Source organism: Drosophila gunungcola, unplaced genomic scaffold (assembly GCF_025200985.1).
Source record: "Drosophila gunungcola strain Sukarami unplaced genomic scaffold, Dgunungcola_SK_2 000001F, whole genome shotgun sequence".
Lineage (NCBI taxonomy): Eukaryota > Metazoa > Arthropoda > Insecta > Diptera > Drosophilidae > Drosophila > Drosophila gunungcola.
This window is the reverse complement of record NW_026453197.1, coordinates 9,204,937-9,221,812: the sequence shown is the minus strand read 5'-3', so window position 1 is coordinate 9,221,812 and position 16,876 is coordinate 9,204,937. Positions and strand designations below refer to the sequence as shown.

Below are 16,876 nucleotides of genomic sequence, written 5' to 3'. Positions count from 1 at the left end.
ATAAAAATTAAGGCTTGAGATGAAATTACAATTTATATTTACGGATTTATTTAGGGTACCTCACAAAATATTATTTTTAAATTTACTTTTTTTAGGACCTCCAATTATGGGTTATAGAGACACACGTTTCCCGGACTGACTTTTAGCACTGATGGTAGAGTGCATTGAATCCTGATCTTCAAGTGCTTTAATTTTCTTCTTCAAGGAAGTGCGTACATGTCGTTTGGTCTTGGATGTAGAGAAATCGTTCTTGGAATTTAGACGGATTTTTTTTGTCTGTCGACGTTTCCCGGTCCAATTCTTTCTTGGATCGAAGGGCTCATAAAAGAACACAGGGACTTGATCACCCAAATACCTTCTGGGAAGTTTTGAAGCGGATGGAACCTTTGGATAATTTCCTCGCACTGTTCCAAGAACGGGCGGTATAGGTTGCTTAGACTTTCGCTGCACTATTTCGTAGTATAGGTTTGAGATCTCTTTGGCGGTTCGAACCTCACGGCCTAAATCCTTTTTTGCTGTCGATTTCCACTCAAGATCTACATTTTTTAGAGCATGCCTTAAATCGTCGAAAGTTATATTGGCTCCCTTTCTTTTAACCAGCTGCCTAATTAAAATTCGAATACGTTTAGTCCTTAGATCTCCAACAGGACCCGAATAGCTCCCCCTAGTTCGATGTCGACCTAGTCCTTTCATTAGATATTCCGCATAAGCAATTGGCTTGCCATAAGCTAATGCTAGTTCATCGTTGAGAAAAACAGACTGTCGTCCAAACGATTTAGGGTTCTTTTCCCTAGTCAAGTCCTTCTCAGATTCTGATTCGGACTGCGGTTTTAGTACCTGTGATTCATGGCGTGAAATGGAACGTTTTCTCTTCATCATAACCCTTGAACTGCTTGAAGGACCCAAGCTCCAATCTATAGGGTTCAGACTTTCCTCATCGCTGGATTCTGAATCTGAACTCAAAACCATCGGAAGGTGGTTCGCTTGATGGCCGGCAGGACGCGCCTCGTAAATTGGTGAACCCTTTTGGCCGTCAGGCGAATCGCCATTTAAGTAATCCAGCAGTAACGGAAGTATTCTTTGAAGACTATTTGATTGGCTGGGACTCCTTAAATTACCTCGGTGATCGAAGATGCTCATGTACCGATCACAGATATATGGATAACAAAGGGGCACATTGCAGGCATTCCAACCGCAGCCCTTGGCATTTAATTGACGATTGTAGTTCTGCAGGCTGAGTTCGAAAAGGAATTCATCTATGTCCTCGGGATGGGATCCAACCAGTTTGGCCAATTGCTGGATTTCCAATTGGTTTCTTTGCAGCCAAAGGCATTGATCATGGGAAAGACGTCTAGATCTAGAAAACTTTCGCTCGCAGATCGAAACCATCTTAGATTTCCACGGAAACTGTGCTACAAGGGCACAATTCATGTAATGCGGGCTCATCCTGTGGCGTATACGTTAAATTTGGAAAACGGGTCGAATTTAAGAAAAAATTCAAAAATGTTATGGAAGGCTTATATCTCAAGGGCATTGTGTATGGAAAGATAATAGATAAATTATATTATCCAACTTATTTTAAAATAAAATTGGCAAATGAACAAAGCCAATGGATGTAGGTATGGTATGCATGCGGTACAAAATTCTGTTAGTGTGTTTAAACAAGGATTTTAAGTGAAAAGCAATGTGAATTGTAAATTGTAAAAAGCTGTGAATACCTATTCCTATATTTATAAAATTAAATATATCTTTTCTCAACCAAATAAATTATTGGCTGTAGAGCATATCACGAACTTTTTTAGATCGGCACTCGTGGCATAGACCACTATTGAGCTCCCCTTGTCAAGTCGATTGGCAGGTGAAAATAACCCTCAGTCTGTCAATACTTCAATGCCATTCGTTGGGGCATTGCGCCGACTGACACCGAAATTAAAAAATAGTCTTCACTTTTTCTTATTTTAAACACGAAACGTGTTCGCAGCGTAAAAAGTAAATTTGATTATGTTAATTTCTGTTCCTACTTTTCCCATGTAAATTTTGTTACAGGTGGCGAACACACCCAAAACCGAAAAGGAAATTAGGCCCAGAACGCTGATGGACAAGAGTGTGTGTGTGTGGGCCAAACAGATAAAAGAGATGAAGACGAAGCAGCGGAATGAGTTGAAAGTCAATAACCGCAATAAAGCGACGGTGGGATTTTCGGGCCTAAACAAACACGCAACTTGGGCTGCTAAAAAAGTTCAGCGACCTCCGACACAGTTGGACAGTTTTTTTGGCCAAAAACTGAGCGGAAATGATCAACAGTTAGGCGCTGCACTTTTGCAGGGAACTCTTACCAGCTTTTCGCCAAACAAACTCTTCAAATTCACACGTATAGTTGGTAAGCTTAAACAGACCGTAAAATTAATAATTACAAAATTGCATGTTCTTTGTTGTTATCATGGGCATAAACAATAAATTTGTATGTCAAAAATCTAAGCGCAGATTAAAGTTTACACGTAAACCTCAACAACAATAATAACGACATCAACAACAATCTACAATCAACGCTCAGCCATTGGGGAATGTTTGGGCAATTGAGTTAAATTTATTTGATGGGGATTTTGTTTGTCTAGTAAGCCTCTTATGTGAAGAGCACTCTGATAAAAGGGGGTTCACTATTTGTATACTTTTTTTGCAAATAAAATGGTGAATCTCCTTGGCAAAGGAGTGAAAATTTGTTGACCCACTTAGCAAAATGAACCTGGTATGCCTGTCTGTTTAATAATCCATAAAATTGTTCGACAATTTAAATGTGTCAATTTAAGCTCCATTGAATTTTAATTACAAAAATTCATTGAGTGTTATTTATGATCTTAGGCAAGTACTAAGCTGGCAGTGAAATGACAGATTTTTTATGAAGAGAACAACGCTTAATGTTGTATACATAACAAAAAATTTGTAACCCCAAGTGCAGCAAAGATATAACGTTTTTGGATTTGTTCAGTGTTTTTTTTGTTTGGGCTTTAATAAATTAAATAATTTATTTTCATTTTTTCCTTATACTCACAATGATGAAAAATCTGCAGCTAGTGCTTTAAACTTAATCCGTTTCAGCAAAATGCATTTAAAGTTGATTTAATATTTGTTCATCAGCTTAATAAATTTTTAAAAACCGTTTAGTATTTTGTTTGTAATTTTATAAATTTTATTTTATAACAATTTAGCTATGTGTAGTTTATAAAGTGTTTGGTTTTATATTTATTTGATATAGCGCAAAAGTGTTTAGCAAAAATCTTTGAACCTTTTAAAGGTTTTTAATTTTTGTATACGATTATTATTATTTAAATTGCACAAAATTGTTATTGTTTTATTAAATGCTTATTAAGTTTATTCGTATATATTATCTGTATATAATGGTTTGCTGGTAAAAATGTTAATTTGATTCGTTTTTATTGGTTTAGCTTGGTTTTGCTTGCTCAAATCTATTTATGAATACAGCTGCTGTAAAAATTCCCGTTGATTTTTAGCTGGATTTATTTGTATTGCACTTTGATTGTAAGTTTAATTGGAATGCTTCAGTGTTCGATTTTTGTATTGCACTTTAGCCCACAGACTGAAAAAAATTAATGATACATTATAGACGTTGTATACGTTTTCTGTTCCGGACCCAAACTGAGGTTACACTGGAATCATTTGTTTATAATACAATAGCAGCAAGTAAGTAATTTTTAATTGTTTATCATACCCCTTCGGGAGTGCTGGTTGTTTGTAGCTGTTTCTTTGTATCTACAAGTACTTGTATCTGTTTCTCGCCATATTTATCTATCGATAGAAAGCTTTCGACTCTATAAATTCAAGAAACTTATGGCGCCGCCCCCGACTCCATCGAAAAGTTTGCCATGAGTAAACGATATATTCTGGGGAAATTTTCCGTCTTAATTAGCTGACAGTCGGATAGTGGAAATTTCTGAACCTTGAGCTGCCTGCCTTTGACCTTTTTTGCATTTTATTTTACTTGGGTTTTGGTTTATGTTTAATCAAAGTTTTGCGGCCTTGAAGCTTCTGGCCTTAGAAAAGTTTCCTTTGCCAATTGCTCGGCAGCTTAGAGCAGGAATCTGCAAGATAATACAGTTAAAGTTTTGCAGACCCAAATAAATATTGTCTGCAGTTAACTGAGATTAGGTTAGGTCAGTTTTAGGTCATGATTCTTAGGCTCAAACTTTGTTAAGCCAATTAAAGTTGAAGTTTATTCCAGGTTATTGACTGCATTCATCGGTAATTGGCTCTGATTGAGAAGCTAAGCAGGTAAAGAAAGTTTGGAAAAGAAAAACTTTGAACTAAAAAAGTAAATAGAAATTAAAAAAATATTACAAACATCAAGAAAATAAAAAGGCAATTTAATAATTTCTAAGAATTCGTTTGCATTACTTGTTTAGCTTAGCTAAAATTCTAAGTAACAATGAGTAATGCAGCTCGCTAGAAACTGCAATGTGCCTTTTACAAAGCACTAGTTAGCTGCCTTTAGTTCCAAGTACTCAATTTAGCATTCATAAACAAGCTATACGATTTTTGCATATAATTTTTAAAATTGTTTAAATTGGCGAGCGAAAAAAACTGCAAATGAACAGACTGTTGTTTAGATAATTATATTTTAGACATTTTTTATTATGACCCCAAAACGAGGGGAAGAATATATGTATGTTTAGTTTTTTGGGATCTTTATGTAACCTCAATGTGGGCCAAAAGAGACAAAAGTCGGCAATAAATTCAATAAACCAAAGGCCATTTTTGCACATTTCTCAGGACGGTTTTTGTTTTTTTATAGGGTTCAGTTTTCTTGTTCACACACACGCACACACACGAGCACGTTGTTCTGGGCTGTTTATGTTTTTTTCTGATTTTCTTTCTTTTCCTTCTTGATTCTCTCCCACAAACGTTCACACACACACACACACAATGCACAGTGAAATTCCGCTACACCGGAAATTACAATTGAAAAAAGTGGTTGCTTTCTGTTTGTTGTTTATTTATTTTTTCATTCTTTTTTTTACGAGAGTTAACAAAAACGTCACACGAAATTGTTGTTATTATTTATGATTATGGTGATTGTTAAGTTTTTTGATTATTTCTTAGTATGTTTTTTGCAACGAGAACAGGATGTTCAGGCCAAATGACACCGTTGTATTTCTTTGGCTTATGTTTTAAAATTGTATTTTATTATTTATTTTAATTTCCATTTTTTAATTGTTTTCGTAATATTTTAAAATTGTTTATATCTTCCGTTTTTGGTAATATTTTATTTTTAAAATGTTTAATTTATGTTTTTAAGCTGTGCTGTGTTTCTGTTTTTCTTAAATATATTTCTTTGGTTGCGGCTTAAACTGCGATTTTGCGCTGCACTTTTTCTGAACTCACTTTTAATTGTTTAAACTTGTAGGACAACAATTGTTTATTGCAGAAAGAGGATAAAAACACACAACGCGCTGCCCTTCCTCGATCCCCTCTTCGCCGCTTATCCTCTTCAGTTTTCCGCTTTTCAGCTGCGCTGCCAAACCGTACAGTTTGAGAGTTAATATCGGACTGCCAGCAGCCGCCGATACGAATCGGCGCACGACTCGCGCGAAGCCCGAAGTCCGTTCTCATTGGAACCCGAAAAGTATCTCAAAACTGGAAGGCGGCACTGGAAGATACTTTTCGCTCAGGGGCCCCGCATATGTCATTTGTTGTTGGGCGAGTAAAAAAAACAACAACAACAACAACAAAAAAACACAGAAAAACATAAGACCCGCAGCACAGCTGAGCGGAATATTTACTATACACTGGCGGGTAAGAGCGATTTATCTGAGAGATACAAAAGCGAACGAACGACCGTCACCGCAGCGTAGTAGCCCACACAGATACATTTCGTACACACACACTCTCGCCCAAAAACCGGCATTCCTCTCAATGCATTTTACTTAAGCAGAAAGAGAGCCGGCCATAGCCAAAGAGCGCCTCTCTTAAGAAGTATCTTGAAAGCTATTTGAGTTGGCAATTTTGTGTGATTTCCCGGTTTTACATATTTTTAATTTACCTAGTTTCAGCCATTTTCAAATTGATTTTCTGAACTAGTTTTCTCTTTGCAATTATTATTAATTGCTTTATGTGGCCCAAAAATTGAAAAGTTTTTCAAAAGTTGCTTTAAATATATATATTTTTTTAATGAAAATCACGATTCACAGAATTTTACAACGGAATTTCCATTTCTGGTGAATAATTAATGAAATTGGAATTAAACCGAAAAATAGAAAGCAAATATTCTATTTTTAAGGGAAACGTCATTTGAGTACAAAAGAAAGAAGTGAATATTGAAAAATATAAATTATAGATACAAATAAATCTACATACTAAGGTTGTTTTAGTGCTGATTTGTAATTAATTATAACAAATCTAAACAAATTAAAATTGATACATAACTCTAATTCAAAATAACAGCTAAATTATTAAACATATGGGAATCTCAATAGCTAAACTAAATCCAAATCAACCATTGAATGGGCAACGAACTCATCATTTAAATCTGAGTTCCCATTCCGAAGATCTCAGACGCAGCATAATTGTTTATTGATAACCCCCAAGGAGACCCAAGACAAAAGCTCATAGACGAGATTTTCGGTCCTTGAGTGATAACATTTTGAACTTTGACAAAGCGAATGCCAAAAACGAAAAGTAATTGGAGACTTCGAGCACAAGCATTTGTGTTAAGGCAATAACTCAGAGCGCCAAGTCAGAGTCGTATCAGTTTTCAATACACAAAAAATAAATTGAAAACTTTTGAGAAATCCCCCAAAGTAATAGCTGAAAATAATAATAATGTGTGGCCTTTGAAATGCGAAACGTTTTATGGCTGTATATATTTTTGTTCGTTTTTTTTCTGTACTTATCGTTTCTTTTATTTTTGAAGCGAGTAAAACACAAAAGACATAAGCTAAAATGCAAACTAAGTAAGAATTGTGTTAGGTCGCATCATCATGAACGCGATGATGATGATGATGACGATGCTACACTACACTCTAATAAAATTTACGACAATGCGAATGACTACGGCGACGACTCAGTCTCAGTCTGAGAACAAGTTAGAGATGCGGGGATGCATGGAGGCGGGGCGACTTGTAAGCCCTGCAGTCAACTAACCAAAACTAGCAAAGACCAAAGGCCCGAAAAGTATCTATAGAGCCCCCCGAAGCCCACCTCTCCTTATACATATATACGTATATCTGCTCTTTTGTCTGGCTCTGGTGTGGGAAAGAATGCAGTGAAGGGAATTTCCAAGTCAAGACTTGGCAAGCCATGGCCGTAATGTGTAATGTATCTCTTGGATACATTTTTAAATTGTATGCCATACGCTGCTGGGGCTGTTTTGGAACGTTGACAATGCAACTGTATCTGTGGCTGTGTATCTGTATCTGTATCTGTGCCCCAGCCAAAAGGCCAACAGCATTTGCATTGGCCATTGCCAATTAATCAAAAAAAAAAAGGAAAAAAAAACAGTAAAACGCTTAAAAAACCCAAAAAAGAGGCCTGCAATTGATTTCAATATTTCAGCAGCATTGTATCTTTCACACAAAAAGCGTTGTATATCGTTGCGTAAATCAATATATACGTATAGACATATAGTATTGCCGATTTTTTTTATTACTCCGCCCCCTTCCAATTGCCTCTCGAGAGCCACGCCAAAAATGCCCCAAATGTACCATAGATGTACAGGGGGGTTCAAGATAATAGCAGTGTAAACTAAGTTTTACATTTCATGGCATTCAAATTGTATTTCATTTAACTATAAATTATTATTATTTAATTTTTTTTTTTATAGTATTTTTAGGTTTATTTTTATTTTGAAATATGTATTTAGTTAAAAAGGAAAAACGATTGGCTTTTTACATTTTTAATTTGATAGATTTTGTTGATGTTTTTATCATTTATAATGATATACAATTATATTTTTATAAAAAACATTATATTTGTTAATACAAATCTTAGTGCTCTATTACTTTGAATTTTTTCGTCCGTGTGTTTACCTTTCCCTTGTTGCATGCCTCTTGTTGCACTTTTCGTGCACCGTTTTCAATTCGATTCGATTCGTTTTCCTTTTCTTGATTTCTCTTCGCGTTTCTACCGTTTTCTCTCCAACTTTTTGTGGGCTAGGTCAGTTCAAAGTTCACGTGATTCGTCTCTATTGATTGAAACGCCATCGGAATTTGGGCATTTTTGGTCCAGCGCCAAAGCAACCTGTTTCCTGCCAACTAATAGTTCGAAATTGTGGGAGTCTTGTCTTTTCTCGACTGCTTTGTTTACATCCTTTGAGTTGGGTGCATTTTGTACCTCATTAATTGTGAATGGAATTAGTGCATAACGCCAGGGGTATTTATTATATATTCAAATAAATAGTTTTTCGTGTGGAGTTTCTTTGAAATTGGATAGTTATTTTAAGGATGTTTTGCTTGGCTATGATGGAAAATTGAATGATAAGAATGTTAAGATAATTTTAAGAAAATTTAAGCTGATATATTTTATTACAGATTTTCATTTCATTTCATTAAGGCAAAGTAAATATTTGCTATTTTTAAGCACATCATGCGAACTAAGGGGAACACTCTATAAAATTTTTTTTTTTAATTTTTGTACTACCCGTAGAACACATCATCCCAAAATTCAGGTCACTCCGACAACAGATGGCGCTGCATTCGAAATATTTTTGCAGCAGGCATACGCATAATTTCAATTGCTAGCATCAAATGTTATTTTTAACCAAAACAATTTTGCTTCAGAAAGCAGGAGAGTTTGTTTTTAGAGGGAGCAGATTTCTGGGTGGGTGGTGGCACTAGCACAGAGCTCTTGAATTGTTGTTCTGGGGCAATAAATTGAAATGCACAAAAGAGCTGGGGAATAACTGAGCAAAAGGAAGTCGGGTCTTGGCCTGCGTCTTTTTACCAAAGCTCGTTTTACAGCTGCTGAAGCTCTACACTGTGAACAAAATATTTTTTGAGTTAAGACCAAAGTACAAAGGTGAAAAGCAATTGAGACAAATGAGAAAGAAAATCAAAGTCTTATCTTACTGTGAAAGACAATCTAAATATTAAAATAAAGTAATGAAACAAAATTAAAGTGGATTGGTGTGATCGCTTATATAAGATTACAACATATTCATATATTTCTTATCTTACTCTTAACACAAGCAATTTTTATAGTGTACTTGTTGCTGTTGCAACGATTTAGTTGCGGGCCACTTGTCATGCGAGAAGGCAGCATTCGACATTCGGCATCCAGCATCAGTAGCAGTTCTGCAACTGGTCGCCTTGCCGGAGTCTTCAAATTGCCAGTTAGCCAATCTGCCGCTCTCTCTTCTGCAGCAGCATCACCACCCCCTGTCCGCAGACCCTCCCCCCCAATGAAAACAGAAAACCCCCTTCGGAAAAAAAGAAACCTTCCCCGCCATCATCAACACTTCGCCTGGCCACATTTTTGCAGTTGTCGAGTGGCTTTGTTAGCGATGCGGCGGCGACTTGCAACTTGTTCCGAATAGCAGGCTAGGGGGTGGCGATTTAAGGGGGTAGTAGGAGGTGCACAGGGAGAAACGAATTAGCAAATAAATTATTGATCCCGAATCTGAAAAAAACAGTTTCCAAATTTAAAATTTGCTTTTAAACTAGGAGTTAGTGATCTTTAAGTTATTGACATGTTGATGGTCGAGATTTATTCGAACATAATTTAACAATTATTTATTTTAATTAATATTCCAATTTCTTTATTAATCCTTTTTATTATTGACAAAAGTGTTGACACTTAAACTGCATTTTTAAAATATTTTTATTACATACATTGTTTCTCATAAAAGGTATCAATTCAGTTTATAGTTTAACTTAAAATTTCAATGACTTAGGATTCTAAAACTTAAATTAATTTTGTTAATATTTTTATGATTTTTTTTTAGTGTACCAATGGAACAAATCCAAAACTGGCCACTTTAGACAGAGAAAGAGACAGAGAGAAAAAGAGGGAGAAGAAGTTGCGTGTAACTAGATAAAAAAAAGAAATGGCAATGGGAATTGCAATTTGAGGCGCAGCATCTGTGTGGGGGATTTTCCAGTTGCTGTTTTTATTTTTTTTTTAGCTGTGTGGCATTTGAAACAATTTGAGCTAATTTCTGTAAATGTAGATCTTATCAAAGGATTGGCTAGTGCAACGAATCCCAGGGATCAACATGAAGTTCAAAACGCAAACAACCAACAAGTAAAGTAAATAAAATACTCTGAAATGTAAATGGTAAGTATTTGGGTTAAGTATACAGAAAATGATGTTTTAGGATAACTTTGCGTGTGAAAGTTAGCAATTAAATTTAAACACAAAAATTAAATTTACCCCTTATAAAGTAAACTCGAACTTTAGTATACTGAAGTTCTTGTTTTATAAGGCATCTTAATATCTGCATACATATTAAGAAGTAAAAATTGACATCTTACCCATTATGAATACATGAATTTGTCAAAGGCCAAATAACCGCTAGATTATCGTCTTCGATGGATGTAGTGAAAGAACAAAACTATAGACACTCACCTGAAATGAAATGCAAAGAGAAGAGCATTAGTATAAAAAAATGAATTCAACAAAGATCAAGGTCAGACAAACTCTGATACCCTCGAACGGAAATCAAAGTAATCGCATCCTTTTCCGAGCCAATCTCTCATCGTCTCAATAGGAAAGAAAAACGTTTGCCTCGCAGGCAGGAAAACCAAAATAAAAAGCAGTACAGATGAAGACAAGGGGAAGCAACTTAACTTAACCCAATTCAATAAACGTATCTATGTCAACGTTGTGGTTGTTGGTGCCGTTCTGTCGCTGTTATCAGGCCATAAATGTTTTGAGTGCAAAAACAAGGGGAGTTAGAATCTTTGGAAATGCAATGCAGACTATCTATATAAAAATGGCATTTGAAACTAGTCTGGCCAGATATTAAAGTATCTGTGTGGCCAAGCGGGTGGCTATGCGCTTGTATCTGAAAGTGCATCTGTATCTGTACCGGACCCATTTCGAGTTCAAGATTCTTTTGTGACTGCTGCTTTTGCCTCTGGGGCGACATCCAATCGCTGGCTCTCTGTCTTTTCTAGTTTTCTTTCAACTGGCTTCCATTTTTACATACCCTGTAATTGTACAGAAAGAATAGTAAAACAAGAGTCTGTATAAATAGAAATGTGGGATACATCTCTTTAGGAAACACTTTATTTAATTTACACATTTAAGTTATACGTGCTTTAAATAGATTTTAAGACAGAGATGAGATTGTATGAATATATATATGAAATTCCACATACAAATCACCAAAGTTGTCTTTCCCCAAATGTATGCTTCTTTTATTTTGATAAATAATAGGAATATTACCCGATATTCTTTGTTCGGGGCTACCTCAACTGATGCAGTTCTGCTTGGATTTTTCTGGTTTTATCTTCCACTGCTGTGGTTTGCTTCTACCTCTTTTCACATTCACAACAAAAAGACAGAGAGTGCGCTGTGAAAAAAAAACCCAAAAATGCTACTACTGGTATGCATTGTAAAGATTTCAATTTGAATTGCATTTGATGTTTGCAGCTTAGTGGGATTTCAAAAAGTGGGTGGTGCCCGCTTCCCTCGCACCACACCTCACCACCAAGTTCTAGTTGAAGACAACCCAAAGCAAGTGCTGCCATTCATGTCGCTCGCCCGTCCTCGTTCGTTGCGTTTGAGATATTGCACTGAAACTGCTCACAGAAAGTCAGCAACTCACACATGTACTGGAGAAAAGTGTCAACAGAAATCTTGATAACTTGTCTTTTTCTAGAAGCTTTTGTAAAATTTAAATATATATTAAAAAGAGTAGCACTTTCTGGTTTCAGGTTTTTAATCAAGAGCTTAAGCATAGAAAAGTTTGCTGAACTTATTTTATTTTTTGATGCATTGTAGACGTTTTTTTTTTTTGCATAAAATAAATTATTGTTTTTCATATAGATACTTAATATAATTTTTAAATTTTTATTTTAAATACTCAGTGTTTATTTTATAAATAAACTATTGCCAAACCTAAAAGTTGGTTGTTAGATAAAGGGATTTAAGAAAAGTATTCTTCAAAGTACTAATCAAAATAAGTTCTAGTTCCAGTGTAAGCTCTGCAACTAACCGAATCCAAACAAAACCAAACAAAACTGCACCATCTATCCCATTGGCTTGAGTTGAGTTAGAGATGGTTCGTTGAATCGGCTTGTGCCACATATTTTGATGGAATGTTGGTGGTCTACCCTCCCCAATCCCTCAAACCACCCAGCAATTCGAAGTTTTTAAAGTTTTAGCACACATCAAATGTTCTTGTTGTTATTCTAGTTCTTCGACTCGTCCTGTCTCATTCAACTAAGCCGTAAAGTGTTTTTGGGGCGTTTTATTGCGGGTTTGTTGGTGGGGAAATGGTTTTACTTTGAAAAGTCAAATATAAGGGGTAAAAAATTTGTCGGTTAGATATTATATGGTTTTCCTCAAACTTCAAGCATTATTACTCAAATTTTATTTATTGGCATGGATTGTGTGATTTTATAGGGCATAGACACAAAAATGATTGCGTATTATTTAAATTAAACTTTTTAAACTATTTTAGACGTAAACAATTTAATGTGTGCTCTTAAGTTCAGAAATTTTTTGTTTCCCAGAAGGTAAATATTTAAATTGTTTTTCTAAAAGTTTTCAATAGACTAATTAAAAATATATATAAATTACAACTTATTTAATACACTGAAATTTGAATAGAAAGATTGTATTAGCTAGCTTTTTTAAAAAAATTAAATACTAAAACCAATTGGTCCTCTTTAGAATCTTGAGAAAATAATACAGTTTTCACTACTAGGTTTTTGACATTTATTTTCAAATCCATCAGTAGAACACTTTTAAATTAAAAACTGTCCAGTTTGACACTTTAAAAGGAAGTCTCCTAGACAACCAGAAGAAATCGAATCAGTGCCACTTCTTGGGTTCTCCCCTTCGAGTCTGAACTCGTTTTTATTACGAGTACCCGTATATTTATTCGCTATATCGAGCGATGGAAGGGCATGAACACTTTTCAAGGTCCGAGCTTCAGTCACTGCAAGCCAGTAAAAAGTGGGACAATTAAAACGTTGCAGAAATCGTCATGAGGCGAAGATCGGGTTTTTTCCGCAGCCCTTGGATATCGGTTACAGATCCGTCTTCATCTCCGTTTTATTCGCCTTATGCCAGCCGGACTTGTTTTAATTAAAGTTGAGCTGAGGCTGCCAGAGGAGGAGTCCTGGTCGAGTGTCAATTGGTTATCACTCATAATAAGACGTATCCGAGTGTTTGAATCTGCTTATTTTGTATCTGTTTGTTAGTTAGCATTGGTGGTCGTTGAACTGCATCTCTTCAGTGTCACTCCATTTGGCGGGAGACGGGAAATACGCGGAATTCCTGCCTTTGAATCGGTTAGGTGTACTCGTTTTTGTATCTGACAGATGCATCTTGGATATTTTTAGCTGCCGTTTCTGCCTGGCCGTCTCCACTCTCTTTTTTTTCATAAGCCCGAGGCGGATTTTACCTCATTTAAACGTGTTCCTCCTCCTCCTTTGGCTACTTCTCTTGCGGCCGCAGCTTCATCTTTTCCCCTTTTGACCAACGCAAGTCGACTGTCTTCCTCGTCTACTGCCTTAATTCGTAATGATAGTGGACTTTATACCCAGGCTTAAGACTTTGACAGAATACCCTGGGTTTGTTTGAATTTCGGACGTATTTAGTCGCATTCCAATATTGCTGCTTTAAATCAAAACAATTAAAATAAAACATAATTTTTACTTTATTACTAACCACATTTAAACGATTCCCAATAACTTACGCCCATTAAGCAAGTAAATTTAATTCACTTAATTAAAATCTTTAAATTACATAGCAGGATATTCGTCCAAATAAAGCATATAAAAAATATACTACACACCGAGTGCAAAATAACGTTTTAAGCGTGAAGATCGAAAAGATACCACAGAGAAAATTAATAATATATGGGAACTTAGCATTAAATCAGTCATTATCACTAGAAAAACAAACTATATTTTAGCATGCTTTTTGTGAGTTGCAAAAACTGTGTGCTTGATCTTAAAGCCGTTGCGAGGCTTAAAATTATAAAAAAATATATAACAAACTAATCAAACTAATGGGCTTAAAACCTTATTTATAGGCAATTTTTATTGTTTTTAAATTTGAATAATGATTAGAAGGAGCAAAGAAGAATTTTGCAATTATAATTACCATTTTTTACAGAAAGGTCGTAAGATAAATACATACGAATGTTTACAGTTTCGGAAAGTACTCAATTTTATTTATATATATTTTTATAATAAATCGGCAAGTTTGCTTGTTAAATTTTATCATGGCAATATTCCAACCACTTCCCTATAGAGTATCTGTGCAACTCGAACTTAGCAGGCCTTTCTTTCTTTCTGGTTTTTCACCACAATCTTCATCATCGTCATCATCATCGTCGTCGACGTTAACGTCATCATGCTGTAATTGTTAGACTGTAAAACTTTGGCTTTTGGTATGCGCACTTTCTCCTTAAATGCTATTTTTCGTTAACATTGTTTTCGCCGTCAAGCCGACAAGTTCCCCTCGATTTTTTCTATCCCCAAGTTTAGGTGCAATTGGAGGAGTTTCGTGTATATCTTTCAACATCTAATTTGTGGCTTTCCTCGACTCGGTTCCGTCTTCTTCTTCTTCTTCTTCGGTTTCTCCCTCGCTTTTCGCGGCTTGTTGATTTTTTGACATTTTTCGCGTAATCTGTAATTTCTTGTTTTGGCACTGCGAAAATTCCCATTGCTGTTTAATTGGCATTTTTTAGTGTCGCAATTTTAATGATTTAATTTTCGCTGCTCGTTCGTCGAGTGATGTTGTGCAAATTGTTGTTGCCAGTTGCTAGTTGCAAGTTGCTAGTTGCAGGTTGCTGTTGCACTTTTGCCCGGGTGTGTTGACATGCGTCAGCCACTGAAAATCGGACAATGAAAACGGGAATGGGAATGGGAATGGGAATGGCAGGGAAATGCTAATGGTAATGGAAATCGAAATGAAAATCGGGGTTTTTATCTCCGGATTCCGATTGTGCGAAGTGTCTGAGCGAAATTGGCATTGCTAACGATTTGGATTTCGGCTCTGGTTTTCGATTGAGCGTGATTAGCAATTGGAGCCATTTTTCTGGAAGGAAAAATTAGGCTGGTGGAACTTGGTTTGGTTTCGTTTTGGGGTTTTGGTTTTTTTGGAGACTACTACAGTGTCGGAATATGGAAATGAGAGCTCTGCACTCGAAAGGTGAAATTGGAAAATCTGCAATGGCAGAGATTTGCAAAACGAATGACTTGGGAATCGACACATTCATTATCAGGCGGTGTCCCAAAAGTCAGGAAATTAGCATTTAATGTCAGATTGGATATTGCATTGCAATCTGCTATAGATATTGAATTATTCTTCAAAGAAGAAACAACCTATACCGTTGTAATTGTTTAATAAACCAAATTTAGTATTTTTTTTACAAAATAAAATACACAATAAATTTAAATTTAGTAGAGAGTTCTTTTAAAGATAGAAATTGTAGCTTATGTATTGGAAAAGGTTTAAAAAAACTTTTTTTTTCTTTTGCTGTGTCGAAACGTAGACATTTAAAAGATTTTGTGTTATACAAATATACTTACAAGTACTTTTTATTTATTTTACAGTGTACACTGCCATAAGATTTTATTTATTTGAACATGAATGCTATTTTATTTATTTATTTTTGTTCTTTAAAACCGTAGGACTTTTTCTGAAAAAAATCTAAAGCCAAATAAATAAAGAAGTGAATAAAATAAAATATTTACCCATGCAAAATTTTAAGAAACCCTGACAATGAAATGATATTATCGGCTTATCAAGATTAAACAACCATTAATTGGTGCGGAATGTTAAGAGTTGCGTTTAAACACAATTGGGATATCAGTAACCCAATTTAGCCGCCTCTTAAAAACCTTCAACTGATTGCAAGTGGAGCGTGCTCCAATTTGTAATCGATTTCCCCTCAATGTATCGCCTCCGTATCAGACACACAAAATTTCAATCAAAATTGTCTGAGATACAAACCCTTGACGCTCCAGCCACAAGTTGCACTAACCGCAAATCGCTCGAGGAGCCCAAACGCAAGGATGGGGAAAGAAGCGTTGGAAAATGCGGAAAACTCGGGTAAAGGGGCAAAGGAGGCGTGGCGGGTGAGGAACAACACCTAAGGAAAGACCTTGAAAAGCATGCGCTACGATTGCAGCTCACAACTTTCACCATAGTCGCCGTCGACATGTTGCGTTAATTTTTCATGTCACAGTCAGACAAACGAAACAAAACAAGGCGAAATGAAGGCAAGTTGCCCCAATCAGACAAACAGAAAAAAAATACTGTCTACTAGGTCTCTTAATGGTCCATATTATTCTAAAAGTAGTATAAATTAACAGGTATGCCTAAAAGACATACAAGATAAATCAATGTGAACTTTCATTATTCATTAGTATATTTTTTAAATAATTTCTAATGAAGTTTTTTTCGGTGCACAAAAATTCCAACTTAAAAAGGGAAAGAGAAGGGGCGATAAAAAAAGAGAGACAGGCAGGTAGATATTGAGATAGAGTAAAGTCTCCTCCACAAGTCGGCATCATCATTAGGGGTCTTATCATCGTCGTCACGAATGCAACCGCAAGGCCCATCCACCTATCCCCCTTCTCAGCATACTCGGATTGTCTTGCCATATGCAATTAATGTTTTGTTTTGTTTTGTCTTTCACCTTTGGATCACTGAGAAAACCAGAGGCACACTAAAAAAAAAT

General features: G+C 35.7%; 3 protein-coding genes across 3 annotated transcripts in view; all 3 read right to left on the bottom strand.

Moving 5' to 3' along the window:
• Window positions 1-5,600, bottom strand: part of LOC128262938 (fibronectin type-III domain-containing protein 3A) — a 62,569-nt gene extending 56,969 nt beyond the window's left edge. Inside the window, 2 exon segments of the mRNA XM_052997528.1 lie at window positions 3,050-3,595; window positions 5,398-5,600. The gene's annotated coding sequence lies outside the window, so the exon portion shown is untranslated.
• On the bottom strand, window positions 105-1,583 carry LOC128262940 (uncharacterized). Its single transcript, XM_052997530.1, has one exon. It carries the CDS (start codon window positions 1,444-1,446, stop codon window positions 112-114), a length of 1,335 nt encoding a protein of 444 aa, XP_052853490.1. The 5' UTR covers window positions 1,447-1,583; the 3' UTR covers window positions 105-111.
• A 3,905-nt stretch (window positions 5,601-9,505) lies between the features above and the next one.
• LOC128263482 (ecdysone-induced protein 74EF-like) overlaps window positions 9,506-16,876 on the bottom strand; it is a 60,912-nt gene continuing 53,541 nt past the window's right edge. Inside the window, exon 3 of the mRNA XM_052998553.1 lies at window positions 9,506-9,627. Within this exon, the coding sequence (XP_052854513.1) occupies window positions 9,506-9,627 (122 nt within the window). The remainder of the gene's footprint in view (window positions 9,628-16,876) is intronic.